At 31.5% G+C, this 26,377-nt stretch overlaps 2 protein-coding genes across 2 annotated transcripts in view; both read right to left on the bottom strand.

Annotated features, from left to right (window-relative positions):
* Positions 1–26,377, bottom strand: part of LOC141325733 (uncharacterized) — a 779,461-nt gene that overhangs the window by 203,299 nt on the left and 549,785 nt on the right. The window lies entirely within an intron of this gene.
* The window catches only part of LOC141325776 (TBC1 domain family member 9), a 29,181-nt gene that overhangs the window by 515 nt on the left and 2,289 nt on the right, over positions 1–26,377 (bottom strand). The window contains exons 2-12 of the mRNA XM_073834511.1: positions 17,492–17,602; positions 11,364–11,482; positions 11,047–11,275; positions 8,964–9,225; positions 7,134–7,341; positions 6,368–6,574; positions 5,472–5,645; positions 3,449–3,599; positions 397–611; positions 201–318; positions 3–120 (exon numbers count right to left, since the gene is read on the bottom strand). Of these exons, the coding sequence (XP_073690612.1) occupies positions 3–120; positions 201–318; positions 397–611; positions 3,449–3,599; positions 5,472–5,645; positions 6,368–6,574; positions 7,134–7,341; positions 8,964–9,225; positions 11,047–11,275; positions 11,364–11,482; positions 17,492–17,602 (1,912 nt within the window). The remainder of the gene's footprint in view (positions 1–2; positions 121–200; positions 319–396; positions 612–3,448; positions 3,600–5,471; positions 5,646–6,367; positions 6,575–7,133; positions 7,342–8,963; positions 9,226–11,046; positions 11,276–11,363; positions 11,483–17,491; positions 17,603–26,377) is intronic.

Raw genomic sequence — 26,377 nt, 5'->3', positions numbered from 1 at the left:
GCGTGAGGAACCAGGACAGAGAGATGGTGGAGATGACACCCAGCGCCTGCATGCAGTCGTACAGCTGAGGAACATAGACGTGAGCCAGCTCCTCGAACACACCCTGGTCCACCAAAGCACCTGAGATACACAAACATACTCACAAACTTTCCATCATGTTTTCCACAGAATTGGAGAAGCTGGATGAGACTGGAACTCACCTACGACTCTGGTGTTGTAGTAGTCGGGAAGCATGCGCTCACATAAGGCCACCAGCAGCCAGAAGGCCTCTTCCTCTTTAGCATACAGCAGCAGGACGGAGGTCACGATGTTCATGGCCTGTGGAAGATGACAGACTGTATTATGAGCGTGCTGTGGGGGTATTTATTGCAGAAGGTGTGCTGTTGTGGATCATACCTGGCAGTAGCCGATGTTGGGGTTGCGGAAGGCGTACGCTGTGAGGACTCGACGCAGGGCGGCAATGCCCATCTCATTCTGAAAGGCTGGATGCTCTGGAAGAGAGCGGTGCAGGTCTCTCTCGATCTCCTCTGTGGCCAGATTATATTTTCCCATCGATTTCTCCACCAGATCCTCGTAATATCCAGGATGAGTGGCCATCTCGTTAATCGCCCCTGTACACACCAAATACACACATAAACAACAGCTCAAAATGTAAAAAAATTTAGCTGAAATTTTCTGATTTAAAACTAAATTTTTTATTGGGTCATGGTCAGTCCAAATATACTGTTTTTAATATAATATAATACAATATAATATAATATAATATAATATAATATAATATAATATAATATAATATAATATAATATAATATAATATAATATAATATAATATAATATAATATAATAATATAATATAATATAATATAATATAATATAATATAATATAATATAATATAATTAATATAATATAATATAATATTACTTATAATATAATATAATATAATATTACCATTAAACTCCTATATAACTGTTTTAATTTAATATTTGATAGAAATTTAAAAATGTTTCCTAGAGAGGCGTTTTTAAAAAACATCCTTTAAAGACATTTCCGAATCAAACATTTATCTAGTGATAATAAAATCAGAATAGTCCAGAAAATAATAAATAAATAAATAAATAATGTATAATTTATTTATTTATTTTATAAAATACATTTAATATATTAAATCTATATTTTTTAATATTAATAAAATATTTAAATATTATACAGATTTTAATATGACTATAGTTATATGGTTTTACTTTACTGTAATTATTTATATGGACAATTATTGGCTTCATAAAACACATCATGTTAAATGCAAATGAAACACCTCATGGTCCACGCAAACCATATTTTGTGTAGTTTGGGTGATATTTTCTTTTACTTTGCATATTTTTTGCTAAAATAATGTACTTAAAATCAAAATTAAAATGCATTATTGTTTTATTTTTAGCATTTAAAAATAAAATTATTTATACAAACAAATTTTTTATTATTATTATTTTTTATTTTTTTATATATTTTTATTGGCTGCACAAAACACAGAATTTTCCACACAAATCATATATAATGTACTATAATGTACTCATATTTTCTTTTACTTTGCATTTGTTTCCTAAAATTGTTTCTACCAACAAAAAATACATTTACATTTTTATTAATTTTTAAAAAATTATGTTAAATTCAATAATTGGCTTCATAATTCCATATTTAACATTTTATATATTATATAGTTTTCACATTAGTTGAGCTGTAACTTGACAAGTTTCAAAGTAACTTCATTCCAGTGATTTCATCATATTGTTGTTTCCTTGTTAATGCAGAAAACTGTGAAGGAACACAAGGCAGCTTCTTGTTTACTACCACAGAAGTGTGCTTGTGCAGTCATGTGTTTCAGTTTGTGCACCGGGCTGTAACGCTTTTAAATGTGTGTTTGTGTGTGACTCCTCAAAATAAAGTGCTCATGTCTAACAAACAGGAAGCAGCGCTTTATCAGAAAAAGGTAGATGCACTGAACCACAAAACAACCACACGACAAAACAGGTGTGTGCACATGTAAAAGAGAGTAAACACCTTCAAATATATAGATTTTGTTTGTAATTGTTAGAATTTTTTTAGAAAAATTGACTGTATAAAACATATCATGGTTAATGCAAACTATATTTAATGTAGTCCAGGTCATATTTTCTTTTACTTTGCATACTTGTGTTAAAATAATGTTTTTAAAATCAAACTTAAAATGCATTAATGTTTTATTTTCAGTATTTAAAAATAAATTAAATTTTACCAACAAAAAAATAATTGTATTATTTATTTATTTATTTCTATTTATTTATTTGTGCAATAATTGGCTGCATAAAACAGATAATTTTCCATGCATATCATATTTAATGTAGTCTGAGTCATATTTTCCTTTACTTTGCATCTTTTTGCTAAATAATGTTCTTAAAATTAATTTTTAGTATTCAATTTATTTTCAGTATTTAAATATAAAAAACCAACAAAATACTTTTATTATTATTATTATTATTATTATTATATATTGGCTTTGCGCAAATCATATTTAATGTAGTCTGGGTCATATTTTCTTTTACTTTGCATATATTTTTGCTAAAATAATGTTCTTAAAATCAAACTTAAAATCCAAACTTCTTATAATCCAAATTAAAATGTATTTTTAAGAAGATGAAGTACTCCAAGGCACTCATGAAGTAAAAAGCCTTTAATTCAATGGGCTAAATCTTTTCAAAATTAATATATACATATATATATATATATATATATATATATATATATATATATATAATTATTATTATTTCGGACAGTAATTGGCTGCATAAAACATGTTCCACACAAATCATATTTAATGTAATCTGGGGCATATATTTTTTTTGCTAAAATAATGTTCTAAAAATGAAACTTAAAATGTATTTTTGCTTTATTTTCAGTATTTAAATATAAAAATTACCAACAAAATACTTAATTTTTTTAATATTATTTATATATTAATATTTATTTTGACAATAATTGACTGCATAGAACATATCATACAACATACATCATGTGCAAACCATATTTTTTATATGGTTATATTTATATATATTTTTTTATTTGGACTGTAGTTGGATGCATAAAACACACCATGCTCTATGCAAATCATATTTAATGTAGTCTGGATCATATTTTCTGCACATTTTTGCTCAGTTCTGAATGCAGTCAGAACAACTTGTCCATGTGAGCCTTTATCTAATCTGACTAACTTCAACTTAATGACAGATAAACCTGCAGAAACTGATTGACCAGACACTGTGTGACATTAACAACACAAGATACGAGTAGACGGAAGTTGATAAGACTAATAATTCAGCTGTCCTCACTCGGTTATCTGGTTAGTTATTTATTGCTTGAATCCAGCCTTGTAGTTCTCTCTGCTGTCTGTGACCCAGTTGTGAGAGGTGTGACTCACCAGAAAACAGGAGCCAGAGCTCTCCTCTCATGTTCTCTGGGATGCCCTGCAGCACCAGGTCTTTGGTCTTCTCCGTGCGGTACATACACACTCCCTGGCCGTATTCGGTGAAGTGATTCTTCCAGGCCTGCTCCTTCAGAAACTCTTTCGCCTGAAAACATACGAGCATTAAGAGAGCGTCTCATCACTGCTGTCCTGACTTCAACTTCAGAAGTGCTGATGCAAGAGACTCTGACTTAGAAAATAAGTGCTGGCACAGAGACGAAGCCAGTGAAGCGTGAACTTCATTAAGTCTCTATTCTGAAATTTCAAATGTGGTGCCTTTAATGTATATAAAAGCTTTAGATTAGACAATCTGGAAAGCAAAATCCCCCCAAAAATGACTAAAATACTCTTCTGAATGCAACGAGATTTACATCCATTTTGTCACACTGCATAACTAAATTAATACAGTCTAGTAGTTTTAAAGTGAATGACTTGGATAAGCAGGTTTTTAGGTCATTTGTTGCAGGGTCAGCAAACAGAATGAACTGTCTTTTCTCAAGAGTTAAACTTCCTGTGTGTGTCCTACTAAAGTATCTGCTCTAACCACAACAAACACAATCTGACTTCAGGCTTTAAACTCTGACTGGATGAGATGATAAACAAACACCTGTAACCGCACCAGGGCTATTATCGTTAACTTAATCTAAAGCTAAAACCAGAATTTTTTTGTTACTTAAAATGAATGCTAACTGAAATAAAGAAAATATGAAAGTAATAAAAATAAAAAGATAACAAAATATTTTATAAATTATCATTTAATTTTATATTAATATATATTATTATTAGTTCAACTTGAAATAAAAAATATAACTAAAATAAATAAACAACAACTCAGAATTTTTTGTTATATAAAATTAATGCTAACTGAAGTAGAAATATGAAAATAATAAAAATTAGAAAAATAAATATTTTATAAATTAATAATTATTTTTTTTATATTATTATATACATAATATTTATGTACGAATTATTATTATTATTATTATTATTATTATATATAATATTTATATATCTTTATATTATATTTAATAAAAGAAAATATATAAAAATCTTGTTTTGTTTGGTTCATCATTGACATAATAAATAACTAAAAATAAATAAACTACGACTTATGAATAAAAATTATATTTATTACAAAAAATAAAATAAATGCTAACTGAAATAGAAGAAAATATGAAAATAATAAAAAAAACTATAAAATATTTAATAAATTAATATTTAATTAATATTTGTATAATATTATATTTAATATATTATATATATATACATATATTTCTATACTATATTATTATATATAATAAAAGAAAGTATATAAAAATCTTGTTTTTTTGGTTCAACTTGACGTTATAAAATAACTAAAAATAAATAAACTGACTAATAAATAATTTTTTTTGTTATATAAAATTAAATAAAATGCTAAATGAAAATATGACAGAAAATATTAAAACAATAAAAATGTAAAATACAACATTTTATGAATTAATATTTGTATATTACATTGAATATATTATATATATAATATTTATATACTATATTATTATATCTTTATATTATATATCATAAAATAAAATATATATATTTTTTTTAGTTCAACTTGAAGTAATAAAATAACTAAAAATAAATACACTACGACTAATAAATAAAAATGAATACAAATTATACAGACAATAAAATAATAAAAAATACAAAAATACAACATTTTCTAAAAAAGATAGCAAAAATATAAAATCTAATTCCAAATATTTAAAAAAAAAAAAACTTTCCAAAAGAATTTTAAATGTGGTGCATTAGACTCCTTTAGTTATCGATTGTTGTGTTGCTTGTAAATAGCTTTACGTAAGATTTGTTTACTTTGACAATTATTATTAATTTATAAGCACAAATACAACTATTGACTTAACATTGGTGTTTTCCTGTTGTTTTATTAAAAGCAAACACAATGCTGTGGTGATTGTGATCAGGCATGAGATTGCTGTACCAGTTTGGGGTTGAACTCCTCCGGCGACCGTCGGCGGTACATGGTCATCAGGGCCTGTGTTGCGGTGGGAACCCTGTTATCATTGAGATTGAACTGCCTGTCGCTCTCTCCCTCAGAGCTGAGAGCACTGCGCTGAGGACTACAGGACAAGACACTGCCCTGCTGAGAGTACACCTGCACACAAATATGTCACAAAATTACAAAAAAATAAAGCAGCATGACTGTTTTCAACATGGATGATAATCAGAAATGCTTCTTGATCATCAAATTCGCATATTAGAATGATTTCTGAAGGATCATGTGACACTGAAGACTGGAGTAATGATGCTGAAAATTCAGCTTTGCATCACAGAATTAAATTATACTTTACAATATATTACAATAGAAGATAGCTATTTTAAATTGTAATAATATTTCACAATTTTACTGTTTTTAATGTATTTTTGATCAAATAAATGCAGCCTTAGTGAGCAGAAGAATCTTTTTTTATATATTAAAATTATAGAATATTCTTTGATGAATAAAACATTCAATTCAATAGAAATTATTTTAAATATACATCATTTGAGAAATTATAAATGTCTTTACTGTCACTTTTGATCAATTTATTGCATCCTTGCTGAAGTAGCACTGGTATATTTGCAGCAATAGCCAACAACACATAGTATGGGTCAAAATTATAGATTTTTCTTTTATGCCAAAAATCCTTAGGATATTAGGTAAAGATCATGTTCCATGAAGATATTTTGTAAATTACCTACCGTAAATACATCAAAACGTAATGTGCACTGCTAAGAACTTCATTTGGACAACTTTTTAAGGGGATTTTCTCAATATTTATATTTTTTGCATCCTCAGATTCCAGAAAACAGACAAAAGAACACCATCATTTCTACCTCGTCGTCTGAGCTGCTGAGGCTGCCCGTGATTTCCCGCTCCAAGTAGATTTTGGAGGTGGTCTGCTGCAGGAAGTCCGAGATCCTCTGCACCAGGAAGTCCCGATCTTTGAGGTTGGCAAAGAGGAAGGTCATTTTGTTTTTGGTGCTGATTGACAAGGGGCTGGGAAGGACGTTAGAGCTATCGGCTTTCTCAACGATGGTCACCTAGTGAAAAGACAAAGGGAAAGGCAAAATGTAAATGCCAACCTATTTTTAAGTTCACAGTGTGCCACATTTCTGAGAGAAACAGGAGGCCAACCTAATTGTCATTAAGACTGGTTATAAGCCATATAAGCCATTATATGCCAAAAAATCATTAGGATATTAAGTAAAGATCAAGTTCCATAAAGATATTTTGTAAATGTCCTATCTTAAATATATCAAAACTTAATTTTTGATTAGTAATATGCATTGCTAAGAACTTCTTTTCAATCAAGGTGATTAAAGTTCCAACTATTGGAACTATTGGAAGTTCTATTGGAACAAACATTCCAGATTTTCAAATAGTTGCATCTCATCCAAATATTATCCTATCCTAACAAACCATGCAGCAATGGAAGGTTTATTTATTAGCTTTTAGATGATGTATAAATCACAATTTAAAAAAAAAGGACCCTTATGACTGGTTTTGTGGTCCAGGGTCACATTTGTGCATGGTGTATACTTTTATGCTTATTAGAGCATCATGTCATTAGTTTAGTATGCAGTGTCTGGCGTGACGCACCTCTCTGAGTGGGATAATCAGGCTGCAGGCGGTCTCCTCTTTACTGGTGAAGCAGATGTAATTAGTGGAGACGAACATCTGTCCGAGGATGTGCATCTTGTTGAAGGGTGTCCATAGCGTGCAGTCTGTGTGGCCGTCTAATTTCTCATCTTTCGGAAGGCGGAAAAGCGCCCGATATCGTTCGCTTTTAGCCCTGGCGTCCAAGTCCCTGAAGTCACAAAAACAAATGTAATATTAAAAAATGCTAATATATGTTTCCTAAACTTCTTCTAAATGCATATAGCGAACTAAAACTCGCTTTGTCACTTTGCTATAAAATAGTTGGAGCTGTTCTGCACGTCAAGGCGTTCTCACATAATCCTCTTAGTTTGCACAGACGGGGTTGAATGCGCTCTGAAGGAAAACCAGATTTTCTACTTTCAATTTCACACAGCTGCCAGACGGCCATTCACTCCAAAATATAAATCTTTCACTGTTTGGTACTTCAGCTGTCATTTTTAAGGAATCTTACTTTTGCTTCTGATATTATCTGATAAATTCAATAAGCAGCAGTTATTTGACTGATCTCACTGCAAAAATGATTTCTAACTCCTATTTGGCCCATTTTACAGCACAATTATCAACATTTTCTGAAATCAAGATACATTAACTTGATTACTTAAAGACATTAAGTCTCATTTTCTGAAATAAATTAGCAAAATTAAGTGAGTTTATACTTGAAACAAGAAAAACAATCTGCAAATGGGGTAAAAATAAATAAATAAATAAATGCACAAATAAATTTAATAAATGAAAAATACATTTAATTAAATAATTTGATTCAAAGGAAAACAAGTTTTATTTTTCTTATGCCACTGCCAGATATTTAATATTATATCTTTATAAATATTCTTTATTATATACTTTATATCTTAAGTAAGTTTGATTCTCAAGTAAATGTATCTTGATTAAAGAATATTTAAATATAATAAATAATAAAAACTAAAATATTTGTTTAGAAAATCAGGTCCCACTTTACTTTAGGTGGCCTTAACAACTATGTACTTACATTTAAATTAATAATTTGGTACAGTGTACTTATTGTGTACATACATGTTTTTACATTGAATTTATATATTTTTAAAAACCTATATGTACTTACATTTGTGATTAATTTCTGTAATTACCACTGTTGAACCTACCCTTACACCCTAATCCACCCTTAAAGCTATCCATACCACCAAACCTGTCCCTAACCTTACCCATATCCAACCTTAATAGAAGCAAAAGCGTTTTGCAATGCAATATGACCACATTATGTACATTGTACTTTTTTAAGTACATAATAATTAAGGCCACCTAATATAAAGTGTGACCGAAAATCATTTTTCACATTTTTCATCATTTAAATTTATTTACAATTATTTTTTAAGTTTATTTTGCTATAATTATAATATTTAAAAAAAATTGCTAGCTTTTCCCTTTACATAATAAACTAGCAATGTCTATTAATAATCAAGCAAAAAAACAACTGCCAGGTGCTTAGTTATTAAAAAAGGTTAAATAAGTTCAAACAGATTTAAATAAATATTAAAATAAGTTTCATCTTTTAAATAAAAAAATAATATATTTAATTTTAATATTTATGGACAAAATTTTAAAAGATTAATCTGCAGCGAAAAAAAAAAAAAAAATATATATATATATATATATATGTATTTTTTTTAATTAAGATAAATTTTTCTTTGTAACTTTGTAAATGTTTTAATTCACTCCTAACACCAGTTTTCTAGCATCACTTCATCTTGATAGATCCACTTTATCTTCTTAAATGTTGTTGCTTTTACTCACCTTTTGAGGGCCGACACTTTCTTGGGCGACTTCTTCTTGAGTTTGGGCAGAGAGCGGTCCTGCTCGAAGCCCTTGTTGTCCAGCAGCTGTCTCATGGCTATGTTGGCGAGCTGTTCCATGAGTTTGAAGGTCTCGTTGATGTTGAGGAAGACGGAGAAGACGTGCTCGCTGCAGCGTGTGCTGACACGCACCATGTCCGGCAGCAGCAGCGTGGCGTTCTTCTCCAGCTGAGTGATGTCGGCCCAGCGGATCACCAGCTTAGCTGAAACAAACCATTACACACACAGAGTCAGGAGTGACAACTGCTTTAATATACGGGACTGAATCCCCTAAATTACAGTTTTGTGTACGAACAAGCAATATTTTGACTTTGTTTGGTATGCATATTTTTTTACAGTAATATTACAACAACCAAAGCCTGCTTTTCAGAATGCTTTCAGAATGCCTGCTTTCCTTATTATTAGTTATCACCTTACTTACCCAGTTAATTTTGTACATTTATAATTGCAAACATTTTTCGTATTAAAAGTTCTCTTACATTTTGTCACTCCATAAATCAGAAAATACTTAGAACAGGCAGAAGACTATATATATATATATTTTTTTTTTACAGTTTTTTGGCAAATAAAATGTATATAATCAAGCTACTTATATATGAACAAATCTCTCTGTAAAAGCCTTCAGGATATAGACAGGAATAAAAATGTAAAGTTTGGTGTTAGTAAGTGTTACTGAAGTGGAGATTTATGGCTCAGTGTAGGAGAAACACTAATTTTGAGAAAACGGTCTTTAAAAATATGTATTGTAATTGAAATCTATTGACACAAATAGATGAAGTGCTATAAAATAAACACTTAACAGTGTCTTCTGGATGTTTTATTTTCACTAGTCTAAAAAAACACTTTATGAAAAACCAAAAAGCCCAAAATCTCAAATTTCACAGGTGCATGAAAAAACTGTGTTTTTGCCTGCAGTGCCTCCCCTTAAATCAAGAGTATTTTACTTATCCCACTGGCAGATCATTTTACTTATTTTAAGCAAACTGCACTTAATTTAGCTTTTTCTGCTCCTGGAAACAAGACTGAATATCTTATATCATTTTGCTTGTCTAGTAAATGCATGCAGAGAATTATTAGATATTTTGACTAGAAACAATAAAAAAGTAACATAAGCCTTTTTTTACAGTGTGTTATTTTGTTTAATATCACTGATATAATATTATAGTTTTTGTTTATGTTTTGTTTTATTTATATACATTTTTTTAATTTTTAATTTACTTTATTATTTTTTTTTAGCTCTAGCTTAATACTTACTTAAGCTAATCAAAATGAAAATTAGAAAGGAAAAATATTTCAGATTTTTTAAATAATTGATACTCACTTCAAGAAATATTGTCAACCATGACCGGTTCAGTAATATAAATTTACGGACTAATGAAAAAAATGTTTTTTCCTCATTCAACTGCCTTAGAAAAAGCAAAACAATCTGCCAATGGGGTAAGCAAGAAAACAGAAAAAAAATTCTTACCCCTTTGGCAGATTATTTTGCTTGTTTCAAGCAAAAGCACAATTAATTCTGACTATTTTTTGACTAAACAAGACAATCATTTGTACTCGTCTAGAAAATCCTTCTTGACTTAAGAATTTTTCGATATTTTGGCTGGAAACAAGAAAACAAATCTAAGTAAGAAAAGCATTTCTTTTAATTGTTGTCACTGGAGTATTGTCAGATTGTCTAATTGTAACATTTGCTCTATTTTAAAGGGATAGTTCACCTAAAAATGCACACAAAAGTATTCTTGTAGCTCCGTAAAATTACGGTTGAAGCACTGATGTCACATGGACTATTTTATTGACGTATTTCCTACTTTTCTAGGCCTTGACCTACCTAGGTGGTAGGACCCTTGCTGTGTATGCAAGCTCTTGGATTTCATCAAAAACATCTTAATTTGTCTTCCAAAGATGAACAAAGGTTTTGCGGGTTTGGAACGACAAGAAGGTGAATAATCAATGACAGGATTTTCATTTTTGGATGGACTGTCCCTTTAAAACAAATCATTACATTGCAATCGATAAAATCTCACCCTCTTTCCCGAGCAGGTAGGAATAAAAGCAAAGGTGGTTGATGCTGAGGTACAGCCAGCCCTGCCGCGGCACCTTCCCCTTCCAGTAGCTGCAGGAGTAGTAGTTCACCAGCTTCTCCTCCTCCGGCATGACAAAGAGTTTGCGAAACTTAGCGATGGCCTCCTTAAACTTATCCGTGTCGTCATCTTCTTTGACATCATGGCTTTTGTTGTATTCGGCTATAATACCCTAAACACACAGACACACATGAATAAGCACTCAGGCTTGTAATAAAGCACCAATTAAATCAATAGCGTGTTTGATGCTAATGAGCAACCTGTATTTTGCCCTTGACGAAGGTGGTGATGTCATTCTCGTTCTCGAAGATGGAGAGCGTCTGCAGCAGATTCTGCTCCAGCCATTCCCAGTTCTCTGTGATCTCCTTACGAGAGCTCCCTGAGAGAAACAAAAGCCTCTGCGTCGTCAAATAATACTAATCCGTGCATTTAGGGTAATGAATTTCATCTGAAGTCTTTATGCGCAGCGGCTTCATTTGCTCAGAATCGAAGCGCAGATGGGTCCGGGTTCATCATTTAATTAATTGTGTATTAGCACGGCTCTCCTCCGGCAATAAATCAAACACATTACTGGAAAGCCAAATGATTCATTAAGAGCGTTCTGTGACAAGTACTTTGTAATTAGGTAAAGACAGAAATACACTTTACAAACTAACTAGCCACGCACCATGTGCTGTTCAACCAAAATTCACATAAACAAATACGGTTGTATAACAAAATAATGTCTGTTAACTAACATTTAATATTAAATTAAATTAATAGTAAAATTAATATTGATAAGCATACTCACAATATATTTATTTGTATTTTCCATTTTTATATAGAGAGAATATAAACACACACACACACACACACACACACACAACCAGTCGAAAGGGTTTTTCTGCTCTCTTCTGCTCACCAAGCCTGCATTTATTTGATCCAAAGTACAGCAAAAACAGAAATATTTTTACTATTTAAAATGACTGTTTTCTATTTGAATATATTTTAAAATATAATTTATTCCTGTGATTTCAAAGCTACATTTTTTGCATCATTACTCCAGTCACATGATCCTTTAGGAATCATTCTAATATTCTGATTTGCTGCTCCAAATACATCTATTATTATTATTATGTTGAAAAAAGCTAAGTAGAATTTTTTCAAGTTTCTTTGATGAATAGAAAGTTCAGAAGAACAGCATTTTTTGGTCAATTTAAAGCATCCTTGCTAAAAAAGTATTAATTTAAATATTTCTTAAACAAACAAACAAACAAACAAACAAACAAACAATTATACTGACTCCAACTGACTGAAAATATTATTTTTTATAACAATGTATAAATTATATTAAATGTATAATTCAATAATTCAATTCTAATTAACTAATTAAATTAATTTTAGTTAATTAATGTTAAATTTAATCTTATTTATTTATATATATATATATATATATATATATATATTTAATAAATGTAAATGTAATATTAAATATTAGTAAAACATTTAATTAATTTACTTGTTTGAGTCTGACAAACAAAAATATATTTTAATAACAAATAAAAATAGTAATATTATTAATAAATTGCATGTTTAATATTAATATTATTTTTTAAATAATATGTTTATTTTATTTCACAATAATATTTCTACATATAAATTTGATACTAAACATTTAGTACATTTAGAGGTTTATAATGCTGTGTATAATGTTGTTTATAATGACAACCAAAAATATATTTTTAAATAATACATAAAAATAGTAATATTATATAGTAAATTAAAAAAAAAAAAAAAATATATATATATATATATATATATATATATATTCGTTTTTTTTTTGTTTTTTTTTTTTTTACTATACTTATACATTTATTTAGTTGATTATTGTAGCATCAGTCTCAAAATATTGATGCACTGTAAAAAAAAAAGTGCCTATGTGGAGTCATGCTGAAGCCTTTTCATAAAACATATGCACATCTCAGCGAAGGCAAACAGGTCTCTCGCCTTAAATAAAGAGATTTACCAAATGGCTTGCAGCTAGAAAAGTAACAGCTTGTGAAATATGAACCAGCATTCGCTGTTGCCTGCAAACCAGATTAGCTCAGAAACAGAGCACTCTCCGCTCCTCTGGGAAGCCAGCGCTCTCTTTTGGCTTCACACATAATGTTCTAGTCTGGGGCTGGACGCTAGGATTCTTTGCTTTTTCATTTTATTACTGAATGTGTATTTCTCTTTTTAAAGCAATGCTTACTTGAAATTACTGTTTTAATATATTATGTAGTTAGAATTATTAATTTGCACTAATATTTAAATAAATGCATTTGTATTCAGATTTATATATAAAAAAAAACATTTGAACAGCACTAATTCTGTATGTATTTATTTTTACTATTTTATATATATATATATATATATATTAGTGGTGGGCCGTTATCGGCGTTAACGTGCTGCGTTAACGTGAGACTCATATCGCGCGATAAAAAAAATATCGCCGTTAATCTATTCTCAAAGTTGGGTTGGGAGCTGGGTCTAAACTACGCAAGATATGATGACTTTCACCTTGATATTTTAGCGCGGATGACGTATATCTAGTTGAATTGCACTGTAGGGGGCGAGAACGAGTCTTCAACTTCTGTGAAATTACCACATCAAATGAGACGCGCAGACATGGATGCAGCTATGAAGCCGCTTCAGGGCAGGTGCGTGCGTTGCTAGACCCTTTTTACTGGGGCACGTGCCCCAGTGAAAATCTGCTGTGGCCCAGTAAAATCTCAAATTTGAGTTATAATTTACTTTGATAATCCCAAAATAAAGACATTAAACTATATGCAACAACTGAATTGACGCTTCTAAAAGCAACGCAGTTTATTGGAAGACTATGCACGCAGATAGGCTATCCATACCCGCGCGCCTGTGTATTTTACGGGAACGCGCACGTCGTACAGCCTTTTGCGCAGAAGTACTTGGTTACACAAGTTTGTATAGTTAATTGTGTTGTAAATGCAATTGTCAAGCAGTTTGTAATGCATTTTGGAAACAGGAGATGATCGCCTGGTCTAATGCGCCACCTGGCTTGAGAAACCCGTTCTCAAAGACTTACTTTTAGTCATTATTTGGGTAGCACACATATTCTGAATGCCTTCAGCAGAATTTAAATTAGCCATTTTAATCTAGATTAATCTAGATTAATTTCAAGATTTAATCTAGATTAATCTAGATTAAAAAAATTAATCTATGCCCACCACTAATATATATATATATATATATATACACACACACACATACACACATATACAGACACATATAATTAAATTAATTAATTATTTAATAATTTATAATTAATAATATATTATTACATTATTTATATATTTATACATTTGCTTGCTTACATCAGTCTCATTGTATTAATGCACTATAAATGCAGCCTAGGATTATTTAAAAAATGTAAAAAAAAAATAATAATAATTTATAAATATGTATATATATATATATATATTAGGGCCGGGACTCGATTAAAAAAATTAATCTAATTAATTAGAGGCTTTGTAATTAATTAATCGAAATTAATCGCATTTTAATCGCATATAAATATTTGACCTGAGAACAGTGAGAAGTAAGTTTTTTCATATGGATTTTTAGTATACCATTGAATAATGACTGAATACATAAACTTAAGCAACAAAATATTGTTTATTTTTGTTCAACCAAGTCCAACAGACCAGTGCAATATTGCCATTAAGTGTAGCAATAGACCTTTTTCCTGAACACGGAAGTAAGTCCGGCTCTTAACTGAAAGAATGCTTTGCATTTCCGGTCTGCATTGTTTCTAGTCAAATTAGGGTATATTCCGAGCTAATAAACTAATGTTAAACCTATTCAAATGTTTTTAAAAAGCACATGGCTCCATAGCGCCATCTCTTGGCAATGTCGCAATGACCGTCATTTGTCAGTGCCTCACTTTATTGAGTGTGTAGATGACACGAAGCAGCGGACGTTAGCTACATTAAAAACAGATGGACGCTATTTGAATGAGTTCCTATGGAAACCGGAAAAGAAAAGCATTCAATCTGACGTTAGAATTCGTAATGGCGGCGCTCATCGTTTACTCAGGAAAAAGGTCTATAGGATACAGTGTTTCCCCTAGGTTTCCATACTTTTTTTCTCTCGGTATTTTACCCTACTTTGTGTAATAACGAAAACATTTATTTCAGTGAAAAAATAATTTCAAAACTCTCTATTTTAACATTTTGAACAATAGGGCTTTACAATCTTTTGCTATTTTTTTTTTTTTTTTTTTAAGAAATTCTTGTGTTTTAATTTTTCTCATAATCAAATGAAAGCATAAACATTTATTTATTTTTAATCAAATGAAAAATAAACCTTTTTAATTTTTGGCAAACAAACAGATGTTTGCTGTTAAAATCAATAAATAATAATAATTTAACATCTAAATAATAATCGTAGTATTTTTTTCCACAATTAAGTGGTTAATCTTGTTGTTATATTTATTTTTTATCATATATATTGTTTTTTGTCAATTATTTAAATAGGAATATTGTTCTGTTTCATGTTAAACCGTACTTTTATTTTGACAGGTTGCCGTGAAGTTTCTGTGTGTAAAGTATGATATGATGCTAGTTTTCTCAAATGAAACGGTAAAAGTGACACTGACAGTAGCTTTGGAGATTGAGTCTATCTGTTCATGTGAGATGCAAATGCCAAAAATTAACGGGAGCATCACACGTGCAGTAAAAAAAAAAAACGCGTCTCTGCCATTCTAACATACAGAGGCAAACGGTACATGCAGGATTCATATTAAAACGGTCTTTTTGTATTTCAGTTTTTACAGACACTAGTCCATATCGCGATTTGAATTAAGTGACAGACGAACTTTTGATTTATCAATCCAAAAATCGATGAATTTACGTGGCATTCCGCGCTATAGTAAATTCGGTTTTTATGAATGGAGTCCGCGATCCAGTCCGTGTTTCCTTGGAGGAGACATTGTAAACGCGCCCCCCTAAGATAATGGTAAGGGAAACACTGGGATATTTAGAAATATACTAGCCTACATTTCAGAAATTCAGGTACCCTATAGGTAGGTAGACCTTCTGTAAAAGCATTGAGGTGATACTTGAGGCTCGATGTGCTGCGGTGATATGCGCAATCCTTCGTCTAAACGCTAGTTGGTGCTCCAGTATAATCGGTCCGCTGAAACTCATCCAGTGAGAAACGTTCCGCGGTGCAAAATTAAGTGCGATTAAAATGCGTTAAAAAAATTTAACGCGTTATTTTTGTGTAATTAATTAATCTAAATTAACGCGTTAAAGTCCCGGCCCTAATATATATATATACACACATACACACACACACACACACACATATTAAATAATTAAATTCTAATTTGAATTAACTAATTAAAAATACTTGTTGTTAAAAATGTCTGACAACCAACGATTTACAATAAATGTTAAATTTAATCTTAATATTATTTTATTTTATATAAATGTAATATTACATTTTAGTAAAAACACTGAATTCATTTTTTTATAAAATTAAATTATTACATTAGTGATACATTTATTTAGTCATTTACTTTAACATCAGCCTCAATGCACTGTAAATGCATCCTAGGATTATAAAAAAATAATAATTAAAAAATGCTTTTTAGCCTTTTAGCCTTTTTAGAATTATTAATTTGGACTAATATTTAAATAAATGCATTTGTATTCAGATTTATAAAAATAAAATAAAATAAAATATTATTAAAAAAAAAAAATACAAATAAAGTAATATCTCACCACTAAAAAATTATTTTGCAAAAACAATAGTTGTGAAACTGATACTGAGAATCTTTACTGAAAATTGTAGAGAAATGTATTGCGCCAACTACTAAATTTTTAGTGTTGCGACAACTAATTCTATATTTCCTCACATGCAATCAGAATAAAGTAGACCTGCGCAAAATATATCTTCTATAGTAAAAACGCTATAGCAGAACTGGTTTCAGTGTGTTTAAATTCACTGTTACTCTAAGCAGAGCTGCTCTCATCATAAGTGCTCTTAATTGCACATCAACCACACTTTCCTCCATCAGCAGACTCTTTGTATTCCAGCACAAATACCAATTCCTAACAAACATCGGCTTTGCTAACACATTGATTCCTACATTGAAGTTTTGAATGCCCTAAACTGAAGTTTAAAAGCGGAGACAGAGAGTGAACATCATGTTATCCGGGCAGCATTTGAAAGACAAGTGGACATTGATTTCTGACTTCAGATTGCACTTTAGAGGCACTAGGGCATGAGGTAATGCTCCGGCAGAGAGCGGCCATCAGGGAGCATGCGGAACGAGAGGGAATATTCCAGAACGGGAGGCGGCGGGGGTTCGGAGGCAGTATGTTACCGTGGGCAATGGTCCAGTAAACCAGGGAATCTGGGGTCTGGTAGAGAATCCTGTATGGGGCCACACGGGCGCTCGAGTCCAGCACAACATCAAGGGTACCAACCAACAGACCTGAGAGACAACAGACAACACATGTTCAGAATGATGACTGGATAGCAGTAGCTTAAAACAGACTAAATGAATCATGACCTAAGAAAATAAGTTCACATTGACATTTTCAAAAGCATTTAAAATTTCAACTGAAGTTCAAATTTCAGATGTTAAGATTAGTTAGATTTATTAAATGGCTTGTGTTTTTCATTTTAGTTTTGCTATAAAAGTGACTCTGTTGCAAAATATTATGTTTCCTAATGACCACATTGGTAGGCTTGTGTTGCGATCTTGTGATCCTTGTCTTGGGACAGTTATGAGAACATTATGAAAATGATGATTTAATACGGTTCCTTATTTATGGTTTGCCAGCATAACTGCCATTACACTTGGTAAGTGAATCAGCTCAAACTGTTCCAATAAAGCGATTTATTTTATTTTTTGCATTAAATTATTTCATTCTCTTATCGAAATCTACAGCTGTTTGGTCAAAATGATTTTCTCTGATCAAATAATAATAATAATAATAATAATAATAATAATAATGAATCATTATGGCCTGGTTTCACAGACAGGGCTTTGACTAAGCCAGGATTAGACCATTGTTCAATTAGCACATTTAAGTAATTTTTATAAACATGCCTTAGAAAAAAAACATCATTGGTATGCATCTAAAGACAAAACAAAGGCACTGATATATTTATATATAGATCAATCAGTGCAAGTTTCTTTCAGTTGAAACAGCTCAGATTAACATTTTAGTCTAGGACTAGGCTTAAGCCTTGTTTAAGAAACCAGGGATATAAGTATTAAATTTTAAACCAATTCAGAGAAAACAAAAAATATATTTTTATTTAATACCATTTACAAGTTTAGGGTCACTTAGATTTCTTAAAGAAATTACTAAATAGTTTTAGAAAAAGAAACAATTGGGATACACTTGATGAGATAATAAAAGATTTTTGGGGTTAAAGTACAGCAAAAACAGTAAAATGTTGAAATAGGTTTACTATCTAAGATAACGGTTTTCTATTTGAATATATTTTAAAATGTAATTTTTCCCCATGATTGCAAAGCTAATTTTTTTTAGCATCATTACTCCAGTCTTCAGTGTCACATGATCCTTCAGAAATCATTCTAATATGCTGATGATTTGCTGCTCAAAATACATTTTTTATTATGTTAAAAATATAGTATGATTTTTTTTTCATGTTTTTTAATGAGCAGACTGTTTAAAAGAACAGCATTGATCTGAAATAGAAATCTTCTAACATTATAAATGTCTTTAGCGTCACTTTTGATCAATTTAAACCATCCTTGCTAAATAAAATGATTAATTTCCATAATTAAAGGAAAAAATACGGACTCCAAGCTTTTGAATGGTACAGTGTATAATATTACAAAAGCTTTTTATTTTTAGATAAATGCTGGTTTTTGGATCTTTCTATTCATCAAAGAATCCTGAAATAAATATACTGTTTTAAATATTCATAATAATTAGAAATAGGGATGTACCGATACAACATATATATATGTATATATATATATACATAATATATATTTATTAAGTTAATTGTTTAATTATTTTTATTTATGTGTATTTTAGTATTTGCGTGTATATATTTTTGTAAATGTATGTATATATTAGATTTTTTTTTTTTTTTTGCCTGTTGACCGTTGCATGTGAATTTACATGAGCATTTATGCTATAAGTCTGTGTCATTGTAACTACCTATTTTTGTTATGTAGAGTTAATAGCAATAAATATATTAAAAATAGATATTTTTTATTCATCAAAGATGCATTAAATTGATCAAAATTGACAGTAAACATATTTATAATCTTACAAAAGATTATATTTTAAATAAATGCATAAATCCTGATATTCAATGAATCCTGAACAAATGCATCAGTTTCCACAAAAAATAAAAAATAAGAAGAAATATTTTTGAGCAGAAATCAGCATATTAAAATGATTTCTGAAGGATCATGTGACACTGAAGACTGAAGTAATGATGCTGAAAATTCAGCTTTGCATCACAGAAATAAATTTAATTTTAAAATATATTCAAATATAAAACAGTTATTTAAAACAGTAATAATATTTCACAATTTTACAGTTTTTACTATATTTTTTTTAAATCAAATACAGTATATGCCACTTTGGTTTGCAGACATGACGTCTTTCAAAACCATAAAATAAAATCTTACAGACACCAAGCTTTCAAAAGGTAGTCAGTGTTCAAAAGACGGAAACTTCAAAAAGTATAGTTTATCTCTTACTACATGTAGATTGGGTCAGTTGCAATAAAACAAACAAATAACCAAAAAACATGAATCCTCAAAGGCTGTTGTTGTAAACCCCCTTGGGCAAGCCTGCAAACGCTGTTAACAGCTTTGAAGACTCTACCTGAGGAGCATTAGCGCTGCCGCAGGGTGAGAATGTGTTGGAATTGCTTTCAAAGCATCAGACGCCTGCAAAAACTGCAGATCAGAGGAGGAGCTCTTCATCTCCAGCACACCTTCTCCCAAAACCGAAAACACGCTTTCACAACCCAATGCGGGCTGGGCAGGTTCAGCCAGTTTCAAAATGCACAAGCAAAAATGGGATTCGAGAACTAGAGAACGTTCATTTGGAATAACTGATGAATGCATTAGGAAAGTAAAATATATCTTTTGACACCACAGATTTTGCCAAAGTTGAATGTGTGAATCAGGATCCTCCAAACAAATCTGGCTTCCTGTTTCTTCTACAATAACACCCCCCTCCTGAACACATGACTTTCCGTTCCTGCTTTCATATGCTCGGATGAGCCACGGTTTCCTTGGTTGCGAAACAAGAGAGCAGAGACTGGAGAATACTGTAAGGGTCACATGATCTATTCAGTGGCAGAGATGCCAGTGATGAGCGCTATGCTGAGGAGCCTACGTGCACATCAACAACATTCAGTTCATTCTTTGATAAACCGTTTCTAGTTCCAGTATTTCCAGTTTCTTTGAAACGAAACGATAGCCTCGTACTGTCAAATACTTGGCATATTTTACAACATAGCATTCATTAAGCCTCATATTATATTAATGCATTTCAGAAAAAAAACTTGAAATTATTGATAGATTAATAACACAAACACATTCAACTACATGAAAAATTTCTTCTGCAATAAACATTAAATATTCTATTCTTGGATTGTGAATATTAATTAAACTGCATGACTGGACAGTCCCAAAAGGTTTTCATGCAACGCCTGCCAGAATTAATATTCACACACTACGGCTTAAATTCACACTGTTACACAGTAGCAATGTTGGTTAACACTTTCTATTTTATATTGAGGTGGAATCACACTAGATTTCCATCATGTGAAATCACTTCACACTTAACAATGAATACGAGAAACAGGATATAAGATCATTCTCTATGGTTTGAAAATATATACAAAACAGAAGCCAATACAAATTAAAAAGTCTCTTTTGCTCACAAAGCCTGCATTTATTTGATCAGAAGTACAGCAAAAACAGTAAAATTTTTAAATATTTGTATTATTTCAAAACAACTGCTTACTATCTGAATACATTTTCAAAAGTAATTTATTCCTGTGATTTCAAAGCTGAAATTTTTGCATCATTACTCCAGTCACATGATCCTCCAGAAATCATTCTAATATTCTGATTTGCTGCTCAAAAAATTATTATTATTATGTTGAAAACAGCTGAGTAGAATTTCCTCAGGTTTCTTTAATGAATAGAAATTTATCTGAAACAGAAATATTTTGTAACATAATAAATGTCTTTATCATCACTTTTGATCCATTTAAAGCATCCTTGCTAAATAAAAGTAGTAATTTCTAAATGATCATGACAGGAGTAATGATGCTAAAATTCAGCTTTGAGCACAGAATTAAATTACATTTTAAAATATATTGAAATAGAAAAAAGTTATTTTAAATTGTAAAAATATTTCAAAATAGTACAGCTTTTGCTGTACTTCAGATCAAATAAATGCAGGTTTGGTGAGCAGAAGAGACTTCTTTAAAAAAGGAAGTAACACTGGAAGTTCATACTATTTGTATTGAGTTGAGAGGTCAAACTGTGATGTTTAGATCATCTATTGGTCAACATGTCAGTCAAATTGCAAACTAGTGAATTGCAGTTTGTTCTGCACACTGCCTGCTATTTGTAAAAATATAAAACAATAATAAATGCTTCAACAACAGTATTCTACGTCGATGTCACAAGACGTCATTGTGAACGTTTGATTTAGCAAGTGGAGTCTAGTTATTGGGTTTATAAAAAATAAAACTTCTGCATATTCAATCCATTGCATGCATAGTGCTCTGTTGTACACTGCACATTTTGACCAATGTGGTGGGGTGTAATACACTACATAGCCTTTTATCTATATGCTTGTGTTTCCTGGCTGGCATATATGTGAATCCTAGGAACACAATTCAATCTGTCCTGCGACTCTTGTGAGTCTTGTTAGAATGCTTGGATGAGGAGTTGTGGGAGGAACATTTCATTGTTGTCTTTTCTCATTCTAAATATAGACTGTTCTGCCCTCAATTGAATTCATCTCCGCTCTGACAAAAAAACAGCCTTACCAGCACATAGACTAAATCAATATTCTCCTGAATGGCATCAACCTGATACAACTGTATTGAATGGCCAAAAAACATGCATGAAGACCTCTGGCCTATGGATAATGGATGAAAATTAGAGACTGACTGACAATGATTTTGTTTTATAAGCGATATTGATAATTTGCATGTTTATTATGTGCCAGGTAATCAATATGCAGAATCTGGATTCATTTACTGTTTTTCCTCTGTTTTATTTCCATCACGCCCTCATTCAAGCCTGTTTTATTTCATTTATGTAAAGTTACGTCTTTGGGACATAATTTGACAGATTAATTCACTTTTTTGTAGTGTAAAGCTTAAACTACATATCAATTGTTTTTGTAACGCACCTCAATTGCATAATGGCAGGTGAGTTTCACAAAGTTTATTAATTTAAGAAAAACAAGTTAGTTTAGCTGTGAACAGGTTTGTAATTGTGGTCTTGCATGCAAATTTCCATTTATTGGTGGATCTGACATAACAAAACCAATTACGGAAAGATGCATAAATATCTGGGGAAATATCGGTAAATCTTTTATCAGTCAATCTCTTGCAACTGTTCTGGATGTCTTCATGAATACAAAGTATGTTTTTTGTTTTATGATTTTTTAAATGTATTACCTACAAACTGATTGCTCAAAGATCGCTCTTTATTAGCGCACAACAATTTTTTTAAAGCATTTATTGCTTAAGTATTATTTTGTTTCTCAAAATGCCTCAAAAACAGACACAAATGAGTCGGCCGCTGATCACAGAGCTATTGAAACAATACAGAGATCATTCTTTGCATTCATTCAAGCCTGTTTTATTTAATTTATGTAAAGTTATGTCTTTGGAACATGATCTGACCCATTTCTTGACTCCAAGCTTAAAATACATATAAAGCACTTATGTAATGCACCTCATTTGTGCATTATTGGCAGTTATGTTAAAAAAGTGTAAAATTATAGCAAAGCAAGTTATTTTACCTGTGCACAGGTTCATAATGACAGTCTTGCACACAATTCTCCAATAATCGGTGGATCCGATATTAAACCGATAAATGTTCATTGAATATTCATAAATACCAGGGGAAATATCGGTAAAACCGATTATTGGTCAACCTCTTAATGAACAAATTGATAGTATGTTTACATAGGCTTCTAAATGCACTACCTCGAGTTTGATTGCTCAAAGGTTGCTCTTTCATAATTCACAACCATTTTTAAAGCATTTATCACTTAAGCATCAACTTTGTCTCAAATGTTGTCTCAAATGTTTCTCATGAAAAAAAGTCAGCTGTTGATTATAAAGCTATAAAATAATACAGAGATCAGAGCTCAATGAAAATTCTGATGACAAAAAACCTGAGTGCATTATGAGACCATGTTGAGATCTCTAGAGGAGACATGTGGGAGAATATTCTGGTAAAATTCAGGTATTAATACCAAAACAAAAGCCTCTATTTGTTCTCAAAGATGAAATCCGAGAGTTTTCTGACCCTGCATAGACAGCAACACAACTACTACGTTCAAGGCCCAGAAAGGTAGTAAGAACTTTATTAAAATAGTCCCTGTGACCATCAGTGGTTCAAACGTAATCTTATGAAGCTGTAAAAATACTTTTTTGTGTACAAAAGTATGTCCTTACTACTTTTCTGAGCCTTGAATGTGGTGCGTTGCTGTCTGCAGGGTGGAAAAGCTCTCAAATTTCATCACAAATATCTTTATTTGTGTTCTGGAGATGAACAAAGGTCTTATGGGTAGATGGACCCACAGTATGCAGTAAACGCAAAGAATAATGTTTAAAAAAAAAACAATTTAATAACAATGCACAAATATATTGTCTTTGTCCATTCCACTTTTGGTAAAAATTTCTTACAAAACATTTGTGCCTCAAAAACAGACACAAAGTAGTCAGCTGTTGATTACAAAGCTATAAAAATAATATAGAGATCAGAGCTCAAAGATTTTCTTGGAAGAATCTGATGACAAAAAACCTGAGTGCATTTTGAGACCATGTTGAGATCTCTAGAGGAGACACGTGGGAGAATATTCTGGTAAGATTTAGGTGTTAATACCAAAACAAACGTCTCCATTTGTTCTCACAGATGAAATGAAGTTTTCTGACCCTGCATAGACAGCAACACAACTACTACGTTCAAGGCCCAGAAAGGTAGTAAGGACTTCATTAAAACAGTCCATCCATGAGACATCAGTGGTTCAAATGTAATCTTATAAAGCTACAAGAATACTTTTTGTGCACAAAAGTATGTCCTTACTACCTTTCAGAGCCTTGAATTTGGTGCATTGCTGTCTGCAGGGTCAGAAAGATCTTAAATTTCATCAAAAATATTCTAATTTCTGATTCTAATTTTTCTGAAGATGAACAAAGGTCTTGCGAGTTTGGAACGACATGTGGGTGAGTAATTGATGACAGAATTGTCATTTTCTCAGAAGTATACCTTTAAAGAGGTCTAATTTCTGTTCAAATTCGATGGACCTACAGTGTGCAGCAAATGCAAAGAATGTTTTGAAAACCATATAATGATCATGCACAACTATATTGTCTTTGTGCATTCCACTTTTGGTAAAAATTCACGTAAAAAAAACCCGTCAGTTTAACGTAAGTAAACATACTGAATATATACATTGGATTTTTGTAGTACATTTGGCTGAACGCCGGCTACCCAAGACTCTGCGGGTCAGTCTGCTGGGCCGTGCCAGGCTCACCGACTCTCACTGGCACACAGCTCACACATTTATGTAACAATGACATCATCTTCCCTCGCTAGTGTACGCTTTGTGTCTGTCTTTTCACACACTGACAGACACAAAGAGGGGGGACGCACAAATACCGGCAACGTTTTTTGGCTTTACAGTGTTGATCTCTGCTATTCAATCCGCAAACACATTATTTTTCAAGAACTCCCTTCAAGGCTCCATCACGATTTCTTTCAGTCAGAGATAAAGAGGCGAACGCCACACATACAGCACATGTCCAGCTATAAATACACTTTGAGCCACCAGGTGAGGTCAATAAAACAATTTCACAACACCAAACCAGCTCAGCTTCCCATTCTAAGGCATTGAGAACAAACTAAACTTTATTGAGCCTCTTTGGTCACTAATAATTCACTAAATGGATTGAATATTGGGTTACTTGATGCATATTTCATCCACGCTGATTAACTGGCCAATATTTGTGACCCTGGACCACAAAACCAATTGTAAGTAGTACGGGTATATTTGTAGCAATAGCCAACAATACATTGTATGGGTCACAATTATCACCAATTTTTGCCATTATATGCCAAAAATCATTCTGATATTAAGTAAAGGTCATGTTCCATGAAGACATTTTGTAAACTTCCTACCGTAAATATATAAAAACTTAATTTTTGATTTGTAAGATTCTAAGAACTTCATTCGTACAACTTTTAGAGGTGATTTTCTCAATATTTTGATTTATTTGCTTCCTCAGATTCCAGATTTTTCAAATAGCTGTATCTCAGCAAAATATTGTCCCATCCTAACAAACCAGACATCAATGGAAAGCTTATTATTCAAAAAACGTCAAATTTTTTATTTAAAAAAATTGATCGATTTTGTGGTCCAGGGTCATATGTGGCCATTTTGATGTTGTCAAATCAATATTTAGGTTGTGTAACAGCGCTAAATCTAACAACACGAAAATGAATGTTAATTTCATCAATTTTCCCAATCATCAGTCAACCTGATCTCTAGATATCAGTATCAGCCACTGAAAAATCCCCATCGGACAACCACGGTGACATTAAAACCATCCCACAGAAACAATAATGAGCCATTTCTGTGGTGCTTGAATGCAGCACCATACACATCTCTGCATGGCCTGTTCACAGCAGTGATGGAAATAATATGATCATGAAGCTGTATAAATCCACGTGAGCCTATATTATGCACAATATCATACATACATGCAATCATTAAGTATACCGAGAATTTCTGGTTCTGATTGGTCAGTCATGGTATTCAGCAACTCTGTAGAACTAAATGAAACTTTCTATTTCTTCTTCTTTGTAATGTCCATTCAACGTCTAATGTAAACATTTTCAACGTTTCGAATTCGAAACACAAACTTCTTTGTACAAATGGTCACATAACGCTGGATAACATGAATCAGCAAGTTTTGAACAAACTTGCATGTCACTACAGCC

This window comes from Garra rufa, chromosome 2 (genome assembly GCF_049309525.1).
Source record: "Garra rufa chromosome 2, GarRuf1.0, whole genome shotgun sequence".
Taxonomy (NCBI): domain Eukaryota; kingdom Metazoa; phylum Chordata; class Actinopteri; order Cypriniformes; family Cyprinidae; genus Garra; species Garra rufa.
Note: the sequence above shows the minus strand (reverse complement) of the source record. Positions and strands in the feature narration are given on the sequence as shown.